Here is a 13,762-nt window from a genome sequence, read left to right as displayed (position 1 = left end):
GTGGTTGCCTTTGTAGGTGATCCACCACCTGTCTGCTCATAGGAACTCCGTGAACTTGACAGTGGTTGTCCTTGTAGGTGATCCACCACCTGTCTGCTCATAGGAGCTCTGTGAACTTGACAGTGGTTGTCCTTGTAGGTGATGAGATGATGATGCTCACTGAGTCAGAGATTGTGACTCAGATTGATGTTAATGCCACTTGAATTTTCACCACGTAACAACCTTAATTTTTTTTTGAAATGCTGGAGATTGAACTTAGCTAGAGCTAAAGACAGCTAGCCATCTCCCCAGCCCCACATAACATCTTTCTAATGCATCTGTAATAGTCCAGTTAAATCATTACATTGCCCATATGCTCAAATGTCCATGATATCCTGACTGCTTGCTAATCTCCACCCTCTTTTTTTGTCTTGAGATAATTCATGAAGCTCAGGTTGTCCTAGAACACCATATGTAGGCTTGAACTCCTGATCTTCCTGCCTCAGTTTCCCAAATTCTGGGACTAAAGGTACATATCCCCATACCCAGCTTTGATTCACTTATGTGCCTTGAATACAAAGATAATAGAAGTATTAAATAAATTAATTTAATTATAAAATGTTTTGAGCTCAAGCCATTAAAAACATTGAACAAAACTTTAAAAATAAAGTTAATTTTAAATACTAATTAATGTTAAAACTACAGACTCATTTAGAATTACTGCTATTTAGCTAAAAAATTGTTTCTATTGTATATAATTTTTAAAAACTAGATACATTTTAAGTAGTTTCCCTATAAGTAAATGCTGATTGTTTACTGTATTTGAACATTACGCAATGTATAGTATATACTAAACACATTACTTGGTACCTCAAAGAAACTTAGTATCATTATCAGTTACATTATAAGAATTGATTCTTAAAATTCAAATGATAACAGTTATAACCAGGTTTTCTGGGCATTTTATTTTTATATATCTATTTATTATTATTATTATTATTTTGTTTTGTTTTTGAGGCAGGTTTTTCTGTGTAGCATTGGCTGTCCTAGAACTTGCTTTGTAGACCAGGCTGGTCCTCAAATTAGCAGAAATCTACCTGCTTCTGCCTCCCAAATGCTGGGATGAAAGGCTGGGATAATAGACCCTGGTTCTCTGGTTCTCTTTTTTACTCTCTTCCTTCCATAGAACCAACAAATCTTTTGTACCATTTTAATGCACTTTAAATTCATTCATTCATTCATTCATTCATTCATTCATTCAATGTATGTTTGTGTGTGTGTGTGTGTGTGTGTGTGCCTGTGTGTTCTGGAGTACATGTGAAGACCAGAAGACAACCTAGGATTCTATCTTTAGGGGCTTCACTTGCTTCCGTTGAGATAGAGTTTGCCTTGGTCTACTGCTTATCAGTTGGGATAGACCAGCAGCCATGAGAGTCCCAGGAGGCTCCTGTCTCTTACCTTCCCAGTGCTGGGATTACAAACATGAACTACTATGCCTGGTATTTTTATGTGGGTTTAGGGAATCAAAGTGAAGTCCTCATGCTTTTGAGGTCAACGTTTTATTGACTATTAAATTTTATTTTGATGCAGAATAAACTATTTCAATTATCAACAGCCAAATGAAGCTTGGGGGTGTCCACATGCATGCATGGTCAAGGGAATAGACTAGTTAGAAATGATCCTTGTGTGGTTGGTCCTGCCTGCATCCTAGGACAATGGGCAGGCTTCATCTTCATATGGATACAAGGATGGAAGTAGAAGAAGTGGAGTGTGTTCTAGGTATTGTGTATAGAGAATGGAACAAAAGTATCTACTTTGGGCTAGACAAGATTTGAGTCTCTGCTTTCTGGCTTTGAGGCTTCACATGTGTTATTCAACTTTCCCATGCCTGTTGCAGCATTGCTCAAGTGGGAATGATACCACCTTCTCGGGATTTGGGGAAAGGATAAACTTTACAGTTCTGGCTCCACTCAGGTGCTTGATGAGTGTTAGTTTCCTCCCCTTTCAGTTGATAAACACTTCCTTTGAGGGTTACATGCAAAAGCATTTTAAATATTTATTACTTGCACTGTTCAAGAAAAATGAAACTTGAAAAGGCATCTTACTTCAGATCTTTTTTGGCGTAGCAATAATCACTCCCGTTTGTCTTTCTTGTAAATCTGTATTCTATGTGAGGCAACGGTTTATTTATGATGTTTGTATGAAATTTTTAGCGCAGTGAGTTGGTTGAACCTAAACTCTCTCAAGTTTTATGGAAGATAAAATGGTTAGGTATTGGTGGTGTGATTTGATGCCCGAGTGACTGAAGCCTAGAACAGTCCTGGAAGAATAATGCATGAGTGGAGCCATCAGAGTTGGGTAGATAATGAGGATATAAACCTAAGTTTGTGACATGATTGGATGGCTCTCACACAGCACACCGAAAGTGAGGTTTTAGCATTGGAAAGGACTCCCTCAAAAGCAGAGTGGAGGCCTGGAGATGGCTGAGCTGGCAAAGTGCTTGTCATTCAAGGGTGAGGACCACGACATCCATTAAAACGTGGTGGGGATGGCAAGCATATGTGATGTCATGTCAGTGTTGGGGAGGGGGAGACAGGGGGATCCCAGAGCTTGCTAGCTAGCCAGTCTAGACAGTAGGTGAGCTCCAGGCTCACTGAGAGATCTTGTCTCAGAAAATAAGCTGGCAGATGACAGAGGAAGACACCCACTATTGACATTTGCCCTCCGGACATACACGCATACCCACACATATATGTACAAACTCACAGTAGATCAGAATCTAGCTCTGGGTTAATGAGTAATCCTTTTACTCAATGTTCATCCAAACCATTGGCAAAAATATCTACACATCCCATGCAGCTGATGCTAAATTCTGGGGTGCTAGAGTTTATGTTAGAAACCATAGGTAGTTCGATCATAGGACTTCATACTTCTAGAGCAAGGAGGATTAGACTAAAGACTTAAATAGAAAATGTCATTGTCCTGTCCCCTTGCCAGTCTTATTTGCATGCAAAATCTATTCTACAGCTTGTTTTTGTATCACCTCTGAAATAGAAAAGATATTTTTGCATATTGAAGCAGTTATTTCTAAAAGAACAGAAAGAAAGAAAAAAAAAAACCAGGCAACAGAAACTCATGTAAGGTAAGAGGCTAAATCAAATATTCACTGTACAGCAGTTTATAGATCAGGTCATTTATACCTGTCCTAGAATGCTTGAGCAATCTCATTAGGCGTCTATTTTGAAGAGAATGAGGACTTTCCTGTTGTCCTCTGATTTGTGACAACCACTATGTGCCTGTTTGAACCAAGCTTAAACAGGAGTATTGAGAACAAATAAAAACATATTTCATGATTTCTGCCATGCTCTCTCTTCATTGGTATTTCCAACTTTGCCCAGGCTATGGAGTCTCAGTCTTCTAAGTAGCTCATTCCTGGGTCATCTCCTTCATGAAACCCCCAGGTCTTAACATTACAGCTCACAACTGTGGGCTGCATGTGTCTGAGATTCACAATAGCAACTTCTGCACCCTACCTGAAGCAGAATGGCAAGGCTGGCTCAGGAAAGCTCCCTGAGGGGGTTTATCTTCTTCTGCTCATGCTGAAGTTAGGGTTAGATGGAATTAGTGGAATTGGTGCATAAGTATAAGCTATAGAGGGGGCCAATTGTGGAACTGCAATGTATAGATTGAGGCTTTGGAGAAAAGTGGGGCCTGGATTAGACCTGAAGGATGGGCATAGTTTGCGAGAGAGTGTGATCAAAGGCACAAGCGGGTGAGAGAGTTCTCCATGGAGTGAAGACATTTCAGTCTCTAAGAGATGGGACTGGGTCACCATTGGGAACACTATAGTAGCTGTATTGAGAAGATACATTCAGGCTGATTGAAAACAGAGATTAGAACTGGTGAGGTGGTTCTGCCAATCCTGATGATCTGAATTCCCTTACCAGAACCCACATTCTGGAAGGAGAGAACTGACCCCTCAGGCTGGTCACTGCCCTCCACATGTGCACTGTGGTGCTTGCATACCCCTGTCCCCCAATAAAACTTCAACGATGTAATAAGAACCTAGTAGGTGTGTGTAAGGGTGAGTGTGTATATTCTTCTGCTTTACTGGTGGCATCTAGATCGTTGCAGTTCCTCGAGCAGTATAGTGACTTACTGGAAGATTAAAAATATCCTTCTAACCCATTCTTGTGCTTTCCCCTCTCTTCGCAGCATGCACTCGATGCTGATAATGCGGGAGTCAGCCCTGTAGGAAACTCGTCCAACAGCAGTAGTCACTGGGACCTTGGAAGTGCCTTCTTCTTTGCTGGGACAGTCATCACGACCATAGGTACTCACTCATTGTTTACTAATATCTCTTCCTTTGAAGGCCCTCCTGAGACAGAGTAGGGACCAGCTTCTCCCTACTCTGTCAGGTGAATGCAGCTGTTGTGGCTGCTCTCAGTAAGGAGCAAAAAACATGGTGAAGATTTAAGAATGAAAAGCTAGAGAGCATTTAATGAAGGAATACAATGTCAAGGCAGGAGTAGAATGTAGGGGTTGGTCAGTTGAACTTGGGTGGTTTTGTTGCACTTGAATTTTGTTTTAAAGAGTATATGGTAGAATTATGTATAGTGGTATAAAGATGTTCTGCAAAGTTAGGTATGGGTGAAAACAACCCTTTGTTTCTTTCCAGGTTTTTTTTTTTTTTTTTAATTGTCCCTGAGAAAGTAGTTTTCATCCCTTTTGTCTGGTGTTTTTTTTGTTTGTTTTTTTTGGTTTGGTTTGGTTTGGTTTTTTTGAGACAGGGTTTCTCTGTGTAGTCCTGGCTGTCCTGGAGCTCACTCTGTAGACCGGGCTGGCCTCGAACTCAGAAATCCACCTGTCTCTGCCTCCCAAGTGCTGGGATTAAAGGTGTGCGCCACCACTGCCTGGCTTGTCTCGTGTTTTTCATATCCACTTCTGTGGCTTTTAATATCAAACTTGTATGGCCACTACACTACTTCTAGAGTTTTCCATTTTATGGGTTGTTTCTCAACTTTGCACGTGCAGGGGGAAACACTGGTCTCTTTCTTCCTCCCCCTTCACTTGCAGAGGGCTCTACTTCCTGTGTCCTGTTCTTCCTAGCATACTCTGATTGCCTGGAACCCCAGTGTTCCCTTGAAGCTGACTCTTGACCTGCCCTTTGTGGCTGATCCTTAGATCAACCATCATTGCTGCTTTCCAGAAACAGTGTCTGCTTTATTTTATATGTTTATTTTTATATGTTTTCTGATACTCAAGTGTTGGGTGTTTTTTCTTTGGGGTTACTTTATAATTTAACACCATATAATATCCTCAATACTCCAGTCATTAGGCAGTATGCACAGATCCTGATTATGGAAGATGGCATCTCCTTTTCCTGTCTTTCTCCACCACACAATTTTAGCTGACGTCACCTTTTCAATGTTTGCCCTAATATGACTAGCGTGACCTGTTAGCTTTAAATACTAATTGTGAGCTCTTAGCTACTCCACGTACTTCAGATAGGAAGCTCACAGTTCAGACAGGAAGCTCAGCCAGCATCTCAATTTCCCTTTGCTTCACACTGTGAGCACCACCTGTTCTACACCCGAGACAAGAGCTCATGCCTTATATTCCGTTCACTGCTCACTCTCATTGCCGCACTTGCTCCGTGTTAAACCTGAGTCAGTGTTGGTGTATCTCGCTTCTCATATTGTCCCCTTCATCATTGCTTGTTTGGCTGTAAATCTCCTTCACAGGGAGATGGCCTTAACCTTCCTGGGAGGAAGCCCAGTTATTCCTTTTGAGAAGCTTTTAACTTTGATTTATAGTGTGGATAGTCAACTTCTTATGGGTGCATGTTTTAGAGGCATACATTTCTGTTTTAATATCTACTCATGAGGTCCATGTTCTTCTACACTGGTGAAATCAAGAAAGTTATAGGTCATGCAAACAAACAGCATGAAAGAGAATTGTCATTCTTACTGAGAATTGTGTCAGTTGAGGTCTTCAGAGAAGCAGAAAGAAGATTTATATGCACATAGACAGGGGATGGAAGAATTGGCGTCTGCAGTCATGGTCCTAAGAAACTGCTTGGCAGGCTACTTGCTTGGAAGCTCAGGGGATGGATGCCTTTGGATAGTTTAGTCCAAGTTCAAAGGTTTCAGATCCAGGATGCTGATGGCATAATCCTTAGAAGGACTCTAAAAAGCTGAAAACCCACAAGAGCAGTGATGTAGATCCTGGTGACTACAGGCCAGAGAGACTGGAATTCTGATGCCTCAGGGTAGGAAAAGAAGAATGTAGTCCAACTGTATATATGCCGATATGGGAGGGAGTGGGGAGGGAGGTTGAGAGAGAGAGAGAGAGAGAGAGAGAGAGAGAGAGAGAGAAATACCCTTTTTTATGCCTTCTCATTTTTTGTTCTATCCAAGCTCTCAGCCAATCAGATGGTCCTGACTACATTGATGCTGGATCTTCCATATTTAGTCCAGTAACTCACATGACCATGTCCTGTGGAAACACCTAGAAACATTTTTTACAAACATATCCAATAATAATGCTTTATCAGTTTTGTAGGTATTCATAACCCTAAAATTAATGGCCAACTTTCTTAATCTAATAAGATGACAATCTATTTTACATTTGCAATTCTTAAATCCATTAACACCAGCTATTGTTGTCAGAATTCCAAGTACCCATTAAACATGTATTTTGCACCTAGAAGCCTCTGTGAGCTCCTGATAGGTCAGGCTATTGGAATCCACAGACTCACTACTCCTAACAGAGAAAGCATGTGGCCTATACCTCTGTGACATACAAACCTCAGCCAACCCAAGAACATTGCTGTCATCCTTTAGAAAAGCATAATGTCAAGTTAGAATGTGTTAGAGAGTCTGGCAATTAGGACGAAGAAAGGCATCATGCATTTTAAGAGGACTTATAAACTAATCAAAGTTGAGAAAGTCTTGGCCACTTCAAAAAATGTACTTTGGAAAAATCTCTTGAATGCCAGCATTGGATTCGTGAGCTATTAGGGGATACTACATATAATAGAAAAAAAAATCATTTCCTTGTGGTATGAAATTGCTAAATAAGGGTTTTGTCTGGTGTATTGAAAGAACTTTATGCTGAAACATTGCTATGATTTTCAGTAAAGCACTAATGGTATTTATTGATCTTTACTTGTTTTTTCGGCCACCTCCACATGCGTTCTGTTTTAAAATTCACCTTACTCCTAACAATAGTATATCCAATCTTCCTTTTCCACTCATGACCCCTAAGCCCTGGAGAAGAATGATATTATCTATACAAATAAATTTAGACTGGGGTTAGAGTTATCAGTTTAAAATGGATGACAAGAACTTCTTGGGATTTTGCTTGAACGTGCTTGAAAGGGCATGGCTTTCTTACCTTTTTACTGATGGTAAGACTGGTGAAGAAAGAGCCATCCCTCCTCCCCTCATCGCCAGACCCCATCTTCTCTCAGTAGGTTTCTCTGGTTTCTCTGTTAGTTGAGCTAACACTCCCAGAGTAAGAAAAGGGCTAGTGGTAAGCAGACCCTGCTCATGTCCTGTGAGCTCTTGGAGGTACTTGTACAATAGTAAGAAACATTACATTTTCTTTTCTTTTTTTCTTTTTCTTTTTCTTTTTTTTTTTTTTTTTTTTTTTTTTTTTTTTTTTTTTTTTTTTTTTTTTTTGAGAGTCAGTGGAATTTTTTAGGCTTGGATTTTCTGTAATCTACACATTCCAAACCAATGTGCACAAGGGGAAGAGAGTTCATAGTGGGTCCAAAAACATCCTTCGACCCAGTGATCATTGCCTGACTCTTCTGGTCACTGCAGCTGCCATCTTTGAGCCACATGATCTTCATTTAAGTTTTAGACGGAGTGTTCCTGTTGGATGAGACTCTAGGTTCATGTGTCCTTATCTTGGCTATTTGAGAGTCTCTGCAGAAAGAGACTGACCACTCTGTTCAACCAATTGTGCATAGGATCAGGACCTTTATTCCAAATTATGAAGATGCTGTCTACCAATAGGCAACCACTAAAAAACAACTATGCAGACAAAAAATATAGCCAACCACCCAAAGCCCATAGCCTGCCGAATCCCTGTTCTATGCAACTTAGAACAATATTACTTTTTCCTCTCTTTCTCTTATCTAAGACATAATGAATTTTAAGTTGAATGCTATTTAGCTGAGGAAAATTTAACTGTAAAGCCATACAGTTAGAGAAGTTAAAAAAAAATAACTAGCTTGATACAATGTAAGAAGTAATGAGATGAGAAACAAATTGCTACATTTAAAAAAGCTAATAGATACTTACGGTAAGTTCATTTCAAGGCTTATGCCAAGGCTCACAAGTCATCTCGGGGCTTGGTCATTTATCAGCTGCTCCTGAGGAATTTCCCACTATCTAGGAGTCAGGGAAGTGGAGCAGTTATCATGGGAAGTGCTATCTCATTAACTGTCAGAGCCTGTTCTGCTAGCTTGAGGTCATATAGCTTGCAAGCTGATGCTGTTTACATTTAGCCTCCACTGTGAGCAATGTTAGAGCTTCAGAGCTCTTTGCAAAGCCCATCATAGACGTCCCTCTTTGCCTCAGTATTTGTACTGTCATCACATGTGGAGGGATTAAGAGGTATCTACTTTTGTGACCCCCTTAACATCATGGTGGAAATCTTTATGCAGGAGATTGGTTGTGTCCTTGGAAAAGGTCCACAGAGATTGTTCTGTCAATGGGTGTGGAGCTTTTAAGGGCTTGCCAAATCACTTTCCAGAAAGACTCTCATGTGTACATGAAGTTATGTGTGTTAGATAGGGCCTTTTCTGAAAAGCAGTACTACTACTCAGTGTCAGTCTGCACCATTGGCCTTCTGTATCTCTGCTTCCATACCATAGACTCAAACAAATTATAGGTTGAAAATATTCAAAACAAAAATGTGTATGCACAGTGGACTGTTTTTCCATTTCATCATCCCGTATACAGCAAGGTTTAATAGCCTGAATGGTCTGGTTTTGTGTGCCAGTTAAACACAAGCTAGAATCATCACAGAAAGGAGCCTCAGTTGAGGAAATGTCTCCATGAGATCCAGCTGTAAGGCATTTCCTCAATTAGTGATCAAGTGGGAGGGCCAATCTCATTGTGGGTGGTGCCATCCCTGGGCTGGTGCTCCTGGGTTCTATAAGAAAGCAGGCAGAGCCTGGTGGTTGTGGCGCACGCCTTTAATCCCAGCACTTGGGAGGCAGAGGCAGGCGGATTTCTGAGTTCAAGGCCAGCCTGGTCTACAGAGTGAGTTCCAGGATAGCCAGGGCTACACAGAGAAACACTGTCTTGAAAAAAAAAAAAAAAAAAAAGCAGGCAGAGAAAGTCAGTAAGCAGCAACACCCCCCTCCTCCCAGCCTCTGCATCAGCTCCTTTCTCCAGGTTCTAGCCCTGCTTGAATCCACATGATTACTGATGGCTATGAAATGAAATTAGATTTTAGTCTTTGCGACACTTTTAGGATTATGTACCTCCTGGTCAAGTGTCAGGAGGTAGCTGATGACTGTGTTTCTTGCCTAGTAGCATTAACAAAGGGTTGGACTAGAAAAGGTACTGAAGTAGCTGTTTGAACTTATTAAGTACTTTGATCAGATGTTTAATCGATGGCCACCCAAAAAGCAACTACTGTACCTAACACTTACTCATATCGGGTAGCGTGGTCCACACTCATGCTCTCATTCAAACTTGTAATAACCACATAGGGTAGGGATTCACTTCGTTTATCTATGGCAAGAATGAGGACTGGAAAAGTTAAACATCTTACCCATTATGTCACAGTAAGTAAGCAATGGGTCCTAGTGTCATCTATCAAGGTCAGCGGGGCTTGATGCAAACTGAAGACACATGGGTCATTATTAAAAAGTGATTAAGAATATCAACATGAAGGCGTCAGAACATTTAACCAATCACAGGACTGTGGAAGGACCCTCTAGGCTTTACAGCCAGCAGGGACATGATACAGGTGAGGGAAGAACGAAGCTTGGTTTAGCAGGTTTTCTGTAAGGAGTGCCGGACCAAGACTTCGAGAGTCTGCCACCAGTCATTTACTTTAGCTGTATTTAAGCACAGCACAATTTTGGGGAAAACATGTTTTCTGAAAACAGTTAACCCAATCTCCAGTGCACAACAAATTTAAGACATGTACATTGTGATTCTTTATAAAGTATGTTGGGTACTTTGGGTATAAAATGGGTATTGTTGGCTCAGAGATAGATAGTACCCAAGATTTAGGATCTAGGGAGAATGACTGAGGCAAACATAATCCCAGTGAGTATCAGGATTGGTCTGGCCCTGAGATAGCACAGAAGTCACTTAGTCATCAAGCACAAGTGACATCATTCATAAGGATGACATTTGTGGCCTAGAAGTAATGTTCAAAATTTAAACAGAAAGGGTTTGGGATAAGTAAAGCATCAATTGTGGGAGACATGGGCAGAGCCTGACTCATCAGGCAGCAGAGGATCTCTAGGTTGTAAATTGCTTTTATTCCCAGCATTCTAAGAGGAACAGCTAAGCACCTCATTCCATTGAAATGATAAGCGGTGTGCTTAACTTTTCCTGACACCTCCAGTGTTTATTTACATGCATAAGAACATTTTTTTTTTTTTTTTGCCCTCTCCATAGGCCTTTTCTGAGTGTGAGATCCTGTGTGACTTGCATAGCTCACACAAACTATGCAAATATAGACAGGTTGGTTCCACAGTGCACACCTGAAAGGCAAAGATTGGCAAAGATTTGATTTAGGCACATACAAAGTATGTGGAAAGCTCTTTCCACATGTGTCTCAGGACTAAGTCATTTTAAACACTAGCTTTCTCTTCAAGAGCTTTGAAATATCTTCTACTTAGGGGCAAACAGAACCAAGACCCATATATGCCCTCTTCTGTAATAACCTCTGTTTCTGTGTCTTTGCGGGACTGGTCAGCCTTCGCTGAGACTCTGCAGCAGCTGATGGGCAGAGGGATTGCTGGACTCCCTTTGCTTTCCCTATATCCAAGGTGCTAGTTAAGTTCTTTTTCGAGAAGTTGCTCAAGTAGCTGATGAGCTGTCTCCTCTATTTCTTAGTCTCAATGGTGTTTGGTTCCCCAATAACTACCATGTTTACCACCCAGGCACCATGGGTCCTCTTAACTCATTGAGCTAAAATTGTTCACACACACTCATACACACACACACACACACTGTGTCAACTATATACATACATATATGCACTCATGACAAATTTGAATATTGTCTTATTAACTACTTTACTAGAGAACCCAATTTTTTTCACTGTTGAATTCCAATTTATGAAATGCCAACCAATTCTACTACTGCTACCACCAAATACTTTTTTCTTCATATTTTTCTTGACTGTCTTCGATACCATAAGATTTCTAAAGATTACATGGGTCTGAGTTTTTCTCTGGTTCCTCTGGGTGGCACCAGCATGTCCTGTGAGCTGACCAGAGGACATGTGTAGAGCTTGTCTAGACTAATAACTGCAGACTAGCAGGCCCAGTGCTTCAGTTCGGCCTGTAATATCTTTCTGAGATGAACTAACAGAAAATCTGTACTGCCTGAAACGCAGCTGTCATGCGACAACCAAGCTGAAGTCGAGCCAGTGTCTCTACAAGTTTCTAGAATATCTCTAAGACTCACCTACGTATTGCGAAGCTGCAGAGACATGCTTGTTTTCTTTCTAACGGAATAAGTCAGTTTAAATCAGATTATTCTGGGTGGGCACGCCTGGCAACATCATTTTGTCCAAGATCCTGAGAGCATCTGAAAAGTCCCAGGAGCTTCGTTGCACATTTAAATCAACAAAATACTGAGCAAAAGAAAACAAGATTAGGAAGTCTTGCTTGCATACTCCTCTAAGAAACGGAAACTGCAATCTAAATAATTTGTGGCAAGAGGTTTAAATGATTCTGAGCACAAGATTGTTAAGGAATAGCCAAGTGACTTATCCCCAGGGCAGAATATTACAGCAAGCTCTCCAGGCTCACGGGAGCCGGAGTGATATCCAAGAACATGTTTTTCTTTGTTTGGCCATGCTAAGGACACTGTTCCTCTCTGTGCTATGTTCTCACATGTGTCTCTTGCTGTGGAGCAATACCTCACCCATTGCATGGATTCAGAAACAGACCCCACTTGAACCACCTGACCTGGGGAGACTGTTAAGTGACCATCGTAAGACTGTAATAATAATTGACCAGAAAATGACTACCAATTACTTTAGGCTTTCACCCTATGTAAATTGTGCTAATATTATAAGCTTCTTTCTTCCAGTAATACTATCGCCAGCCCCACTTATATGGAATAATCCCCATACTCACCCTACACGAATGACTAACATAATTACTAAACTCTTAAGAATGCAGATGTTCCTGTTTTCAAACAACTATATGCAAAACATTTCAATTGACATTATAGATGGAATCTTTTATGTTCCAACCTCAATTCCATCAACAAACATTTATTTAGCACTGATTGCTCTGGGTACAGGGGTAATGGGTAAGAGACAGGGATTGTGTGCCATTCCCAGTACAGAGAGCTGGCCACCGCTTGGCTTCACTGTCGTTAGGGTAAAGAGGCACTGAGTCTTTGCTTACTCATTTTTCTCCATTATCAGGATTACCTACCTTTGTCTCTTTGTCCCTTCTGAGTTTGTAGTAGACCAGTTTCCTCGTTAATGTTCAGTGCTTATTACTCTGTGAAAGCAGATGTTGAATATAGCAAGTCCAGGCAAGGAGGATGCCGGTGGAGCAGTAGTGTATATGGATGGAGGCTTTATCTACAGAGGCAAAGGGGAAGAAACCTTTTGTGCCATTCAATGATGTCCAAGATATATGATATTTCTTAAGAGAAAAGTATCATTTTCCACTAGAAACACAGCTCAGGCTGACCACACACTTCTTAAAATGTATTAAGATCTCTGAAACACTGAGACTATTTATAGGGAGAAAGGCCAGGGGACTCTGTTATGTATTGTGAAGGGCTTTGGAGAATATGCAAGTCTGTGGACTCTTTGGTCAATGCTCTGCTTTCTCTGTCATCTCACTGCTTCCTCTCTCCTCTCCCCTCTTTCTCTCCAGGGTATGGGAATATTGCTCCGAGTACTGAAGGAGGCAAAATCTTTTGTATTTTATATGCCATCTTTGGGATCCCGCTTTTTGGTTTCTTATTGGCCGGAATTGGAGACCAACTTGGAACCATCTTTGGCAAAAGCATTGCAAGAGTGGAAAAGGTTTTTCGAGTGAGTACTGCACCAATTTAAACCCTCCTTACTGGATTCTTTGACTTTAGCCTCAGAGGGGTCAGAGGGCAGCATCAAGGGTTCTGACCGAATAAAATAGTTGAAGGTTGTGATTGCGTTCTCTCTTTTCCTGGATGTAGACAGAGTACTGTGCCTATACATCTTTTTCTTGAATAACTCCCTACCTTGTGGTGCTTACAGGATCAAAGAAGGTTAAGAGTGGATTACCAACACAGATTTCCTGAAGATGTGAGGCCCACTCACTGTCTTAGTCTGTTAATGGTGCTATAATGAAATGCCTGAGGCAGGATGGCACAGAAACAGTAGAAACTTATTTCCTACAGGTTGGAGACTGGATGTATAGGGTAAAGGTTCAGGTGCCTGGTGAGGGGCTATACTCCCATTTCAAGGTGTGATTGCCTAGAGAGAAGGGTGCTAAGGCAACCTGTGGTAGATTGATGAAAAGGGAAAGCATCTTGACATTGCATGATGCCTGTTAAAAGGGCTTTAACCC

General features: G+C 41.0%; 1 protein-coding gene across 6 annotated transcripts in view; it reads left to right on the top strand.

Annotated features, from left to right (window-relative positions):
- The window catches only part of Kcnk10 (potassium two pore domain channel subfamily K member 10), a 139,303-nt gene that overhangs the window by 74,023 nt on the left and 51,518 nt on the right, over positions 1–13,762 (top strand). For all 6 annotated transcript variants that reach the window (XM_031357615.1, XM_031357614.1, XM_031357613.1 and 3 more), the window contains 2 exons: positions 4,195–4,312; positions 13,088–13,248. In XM_031357615.1, coding sequence (XP_031213475.1) covers positions 4,195–4,312; positions 13,088–13,248 — 279 coding nt within the window. The remainder of the gene's footprint in view (positions 1–4,194; positions 4,313–13,087; positions 13,249–13,762) is intronic.

Source organism: Mastomys coucha, unplaced genomic scaffold, assembly GCF_008632895.1.
Source record: "Mastomys coucha isolate ucsf_1 unplaced genomic scaffold, UCSF_Mcou_1 pScaffold6, whole genome shotgun sequence".
Classification (NCBI taxonomy): domain Eukaryota; kingdom Metazoa; phylum Chordata; class Mammalia; order Rodentia; family Muridae; genus Mastomys; species Mastomys coucha.
Note: the sequence above shows the minus strand (reverse complement) of the source record. Positions and strands in the feature narration are given on the sequence as shown.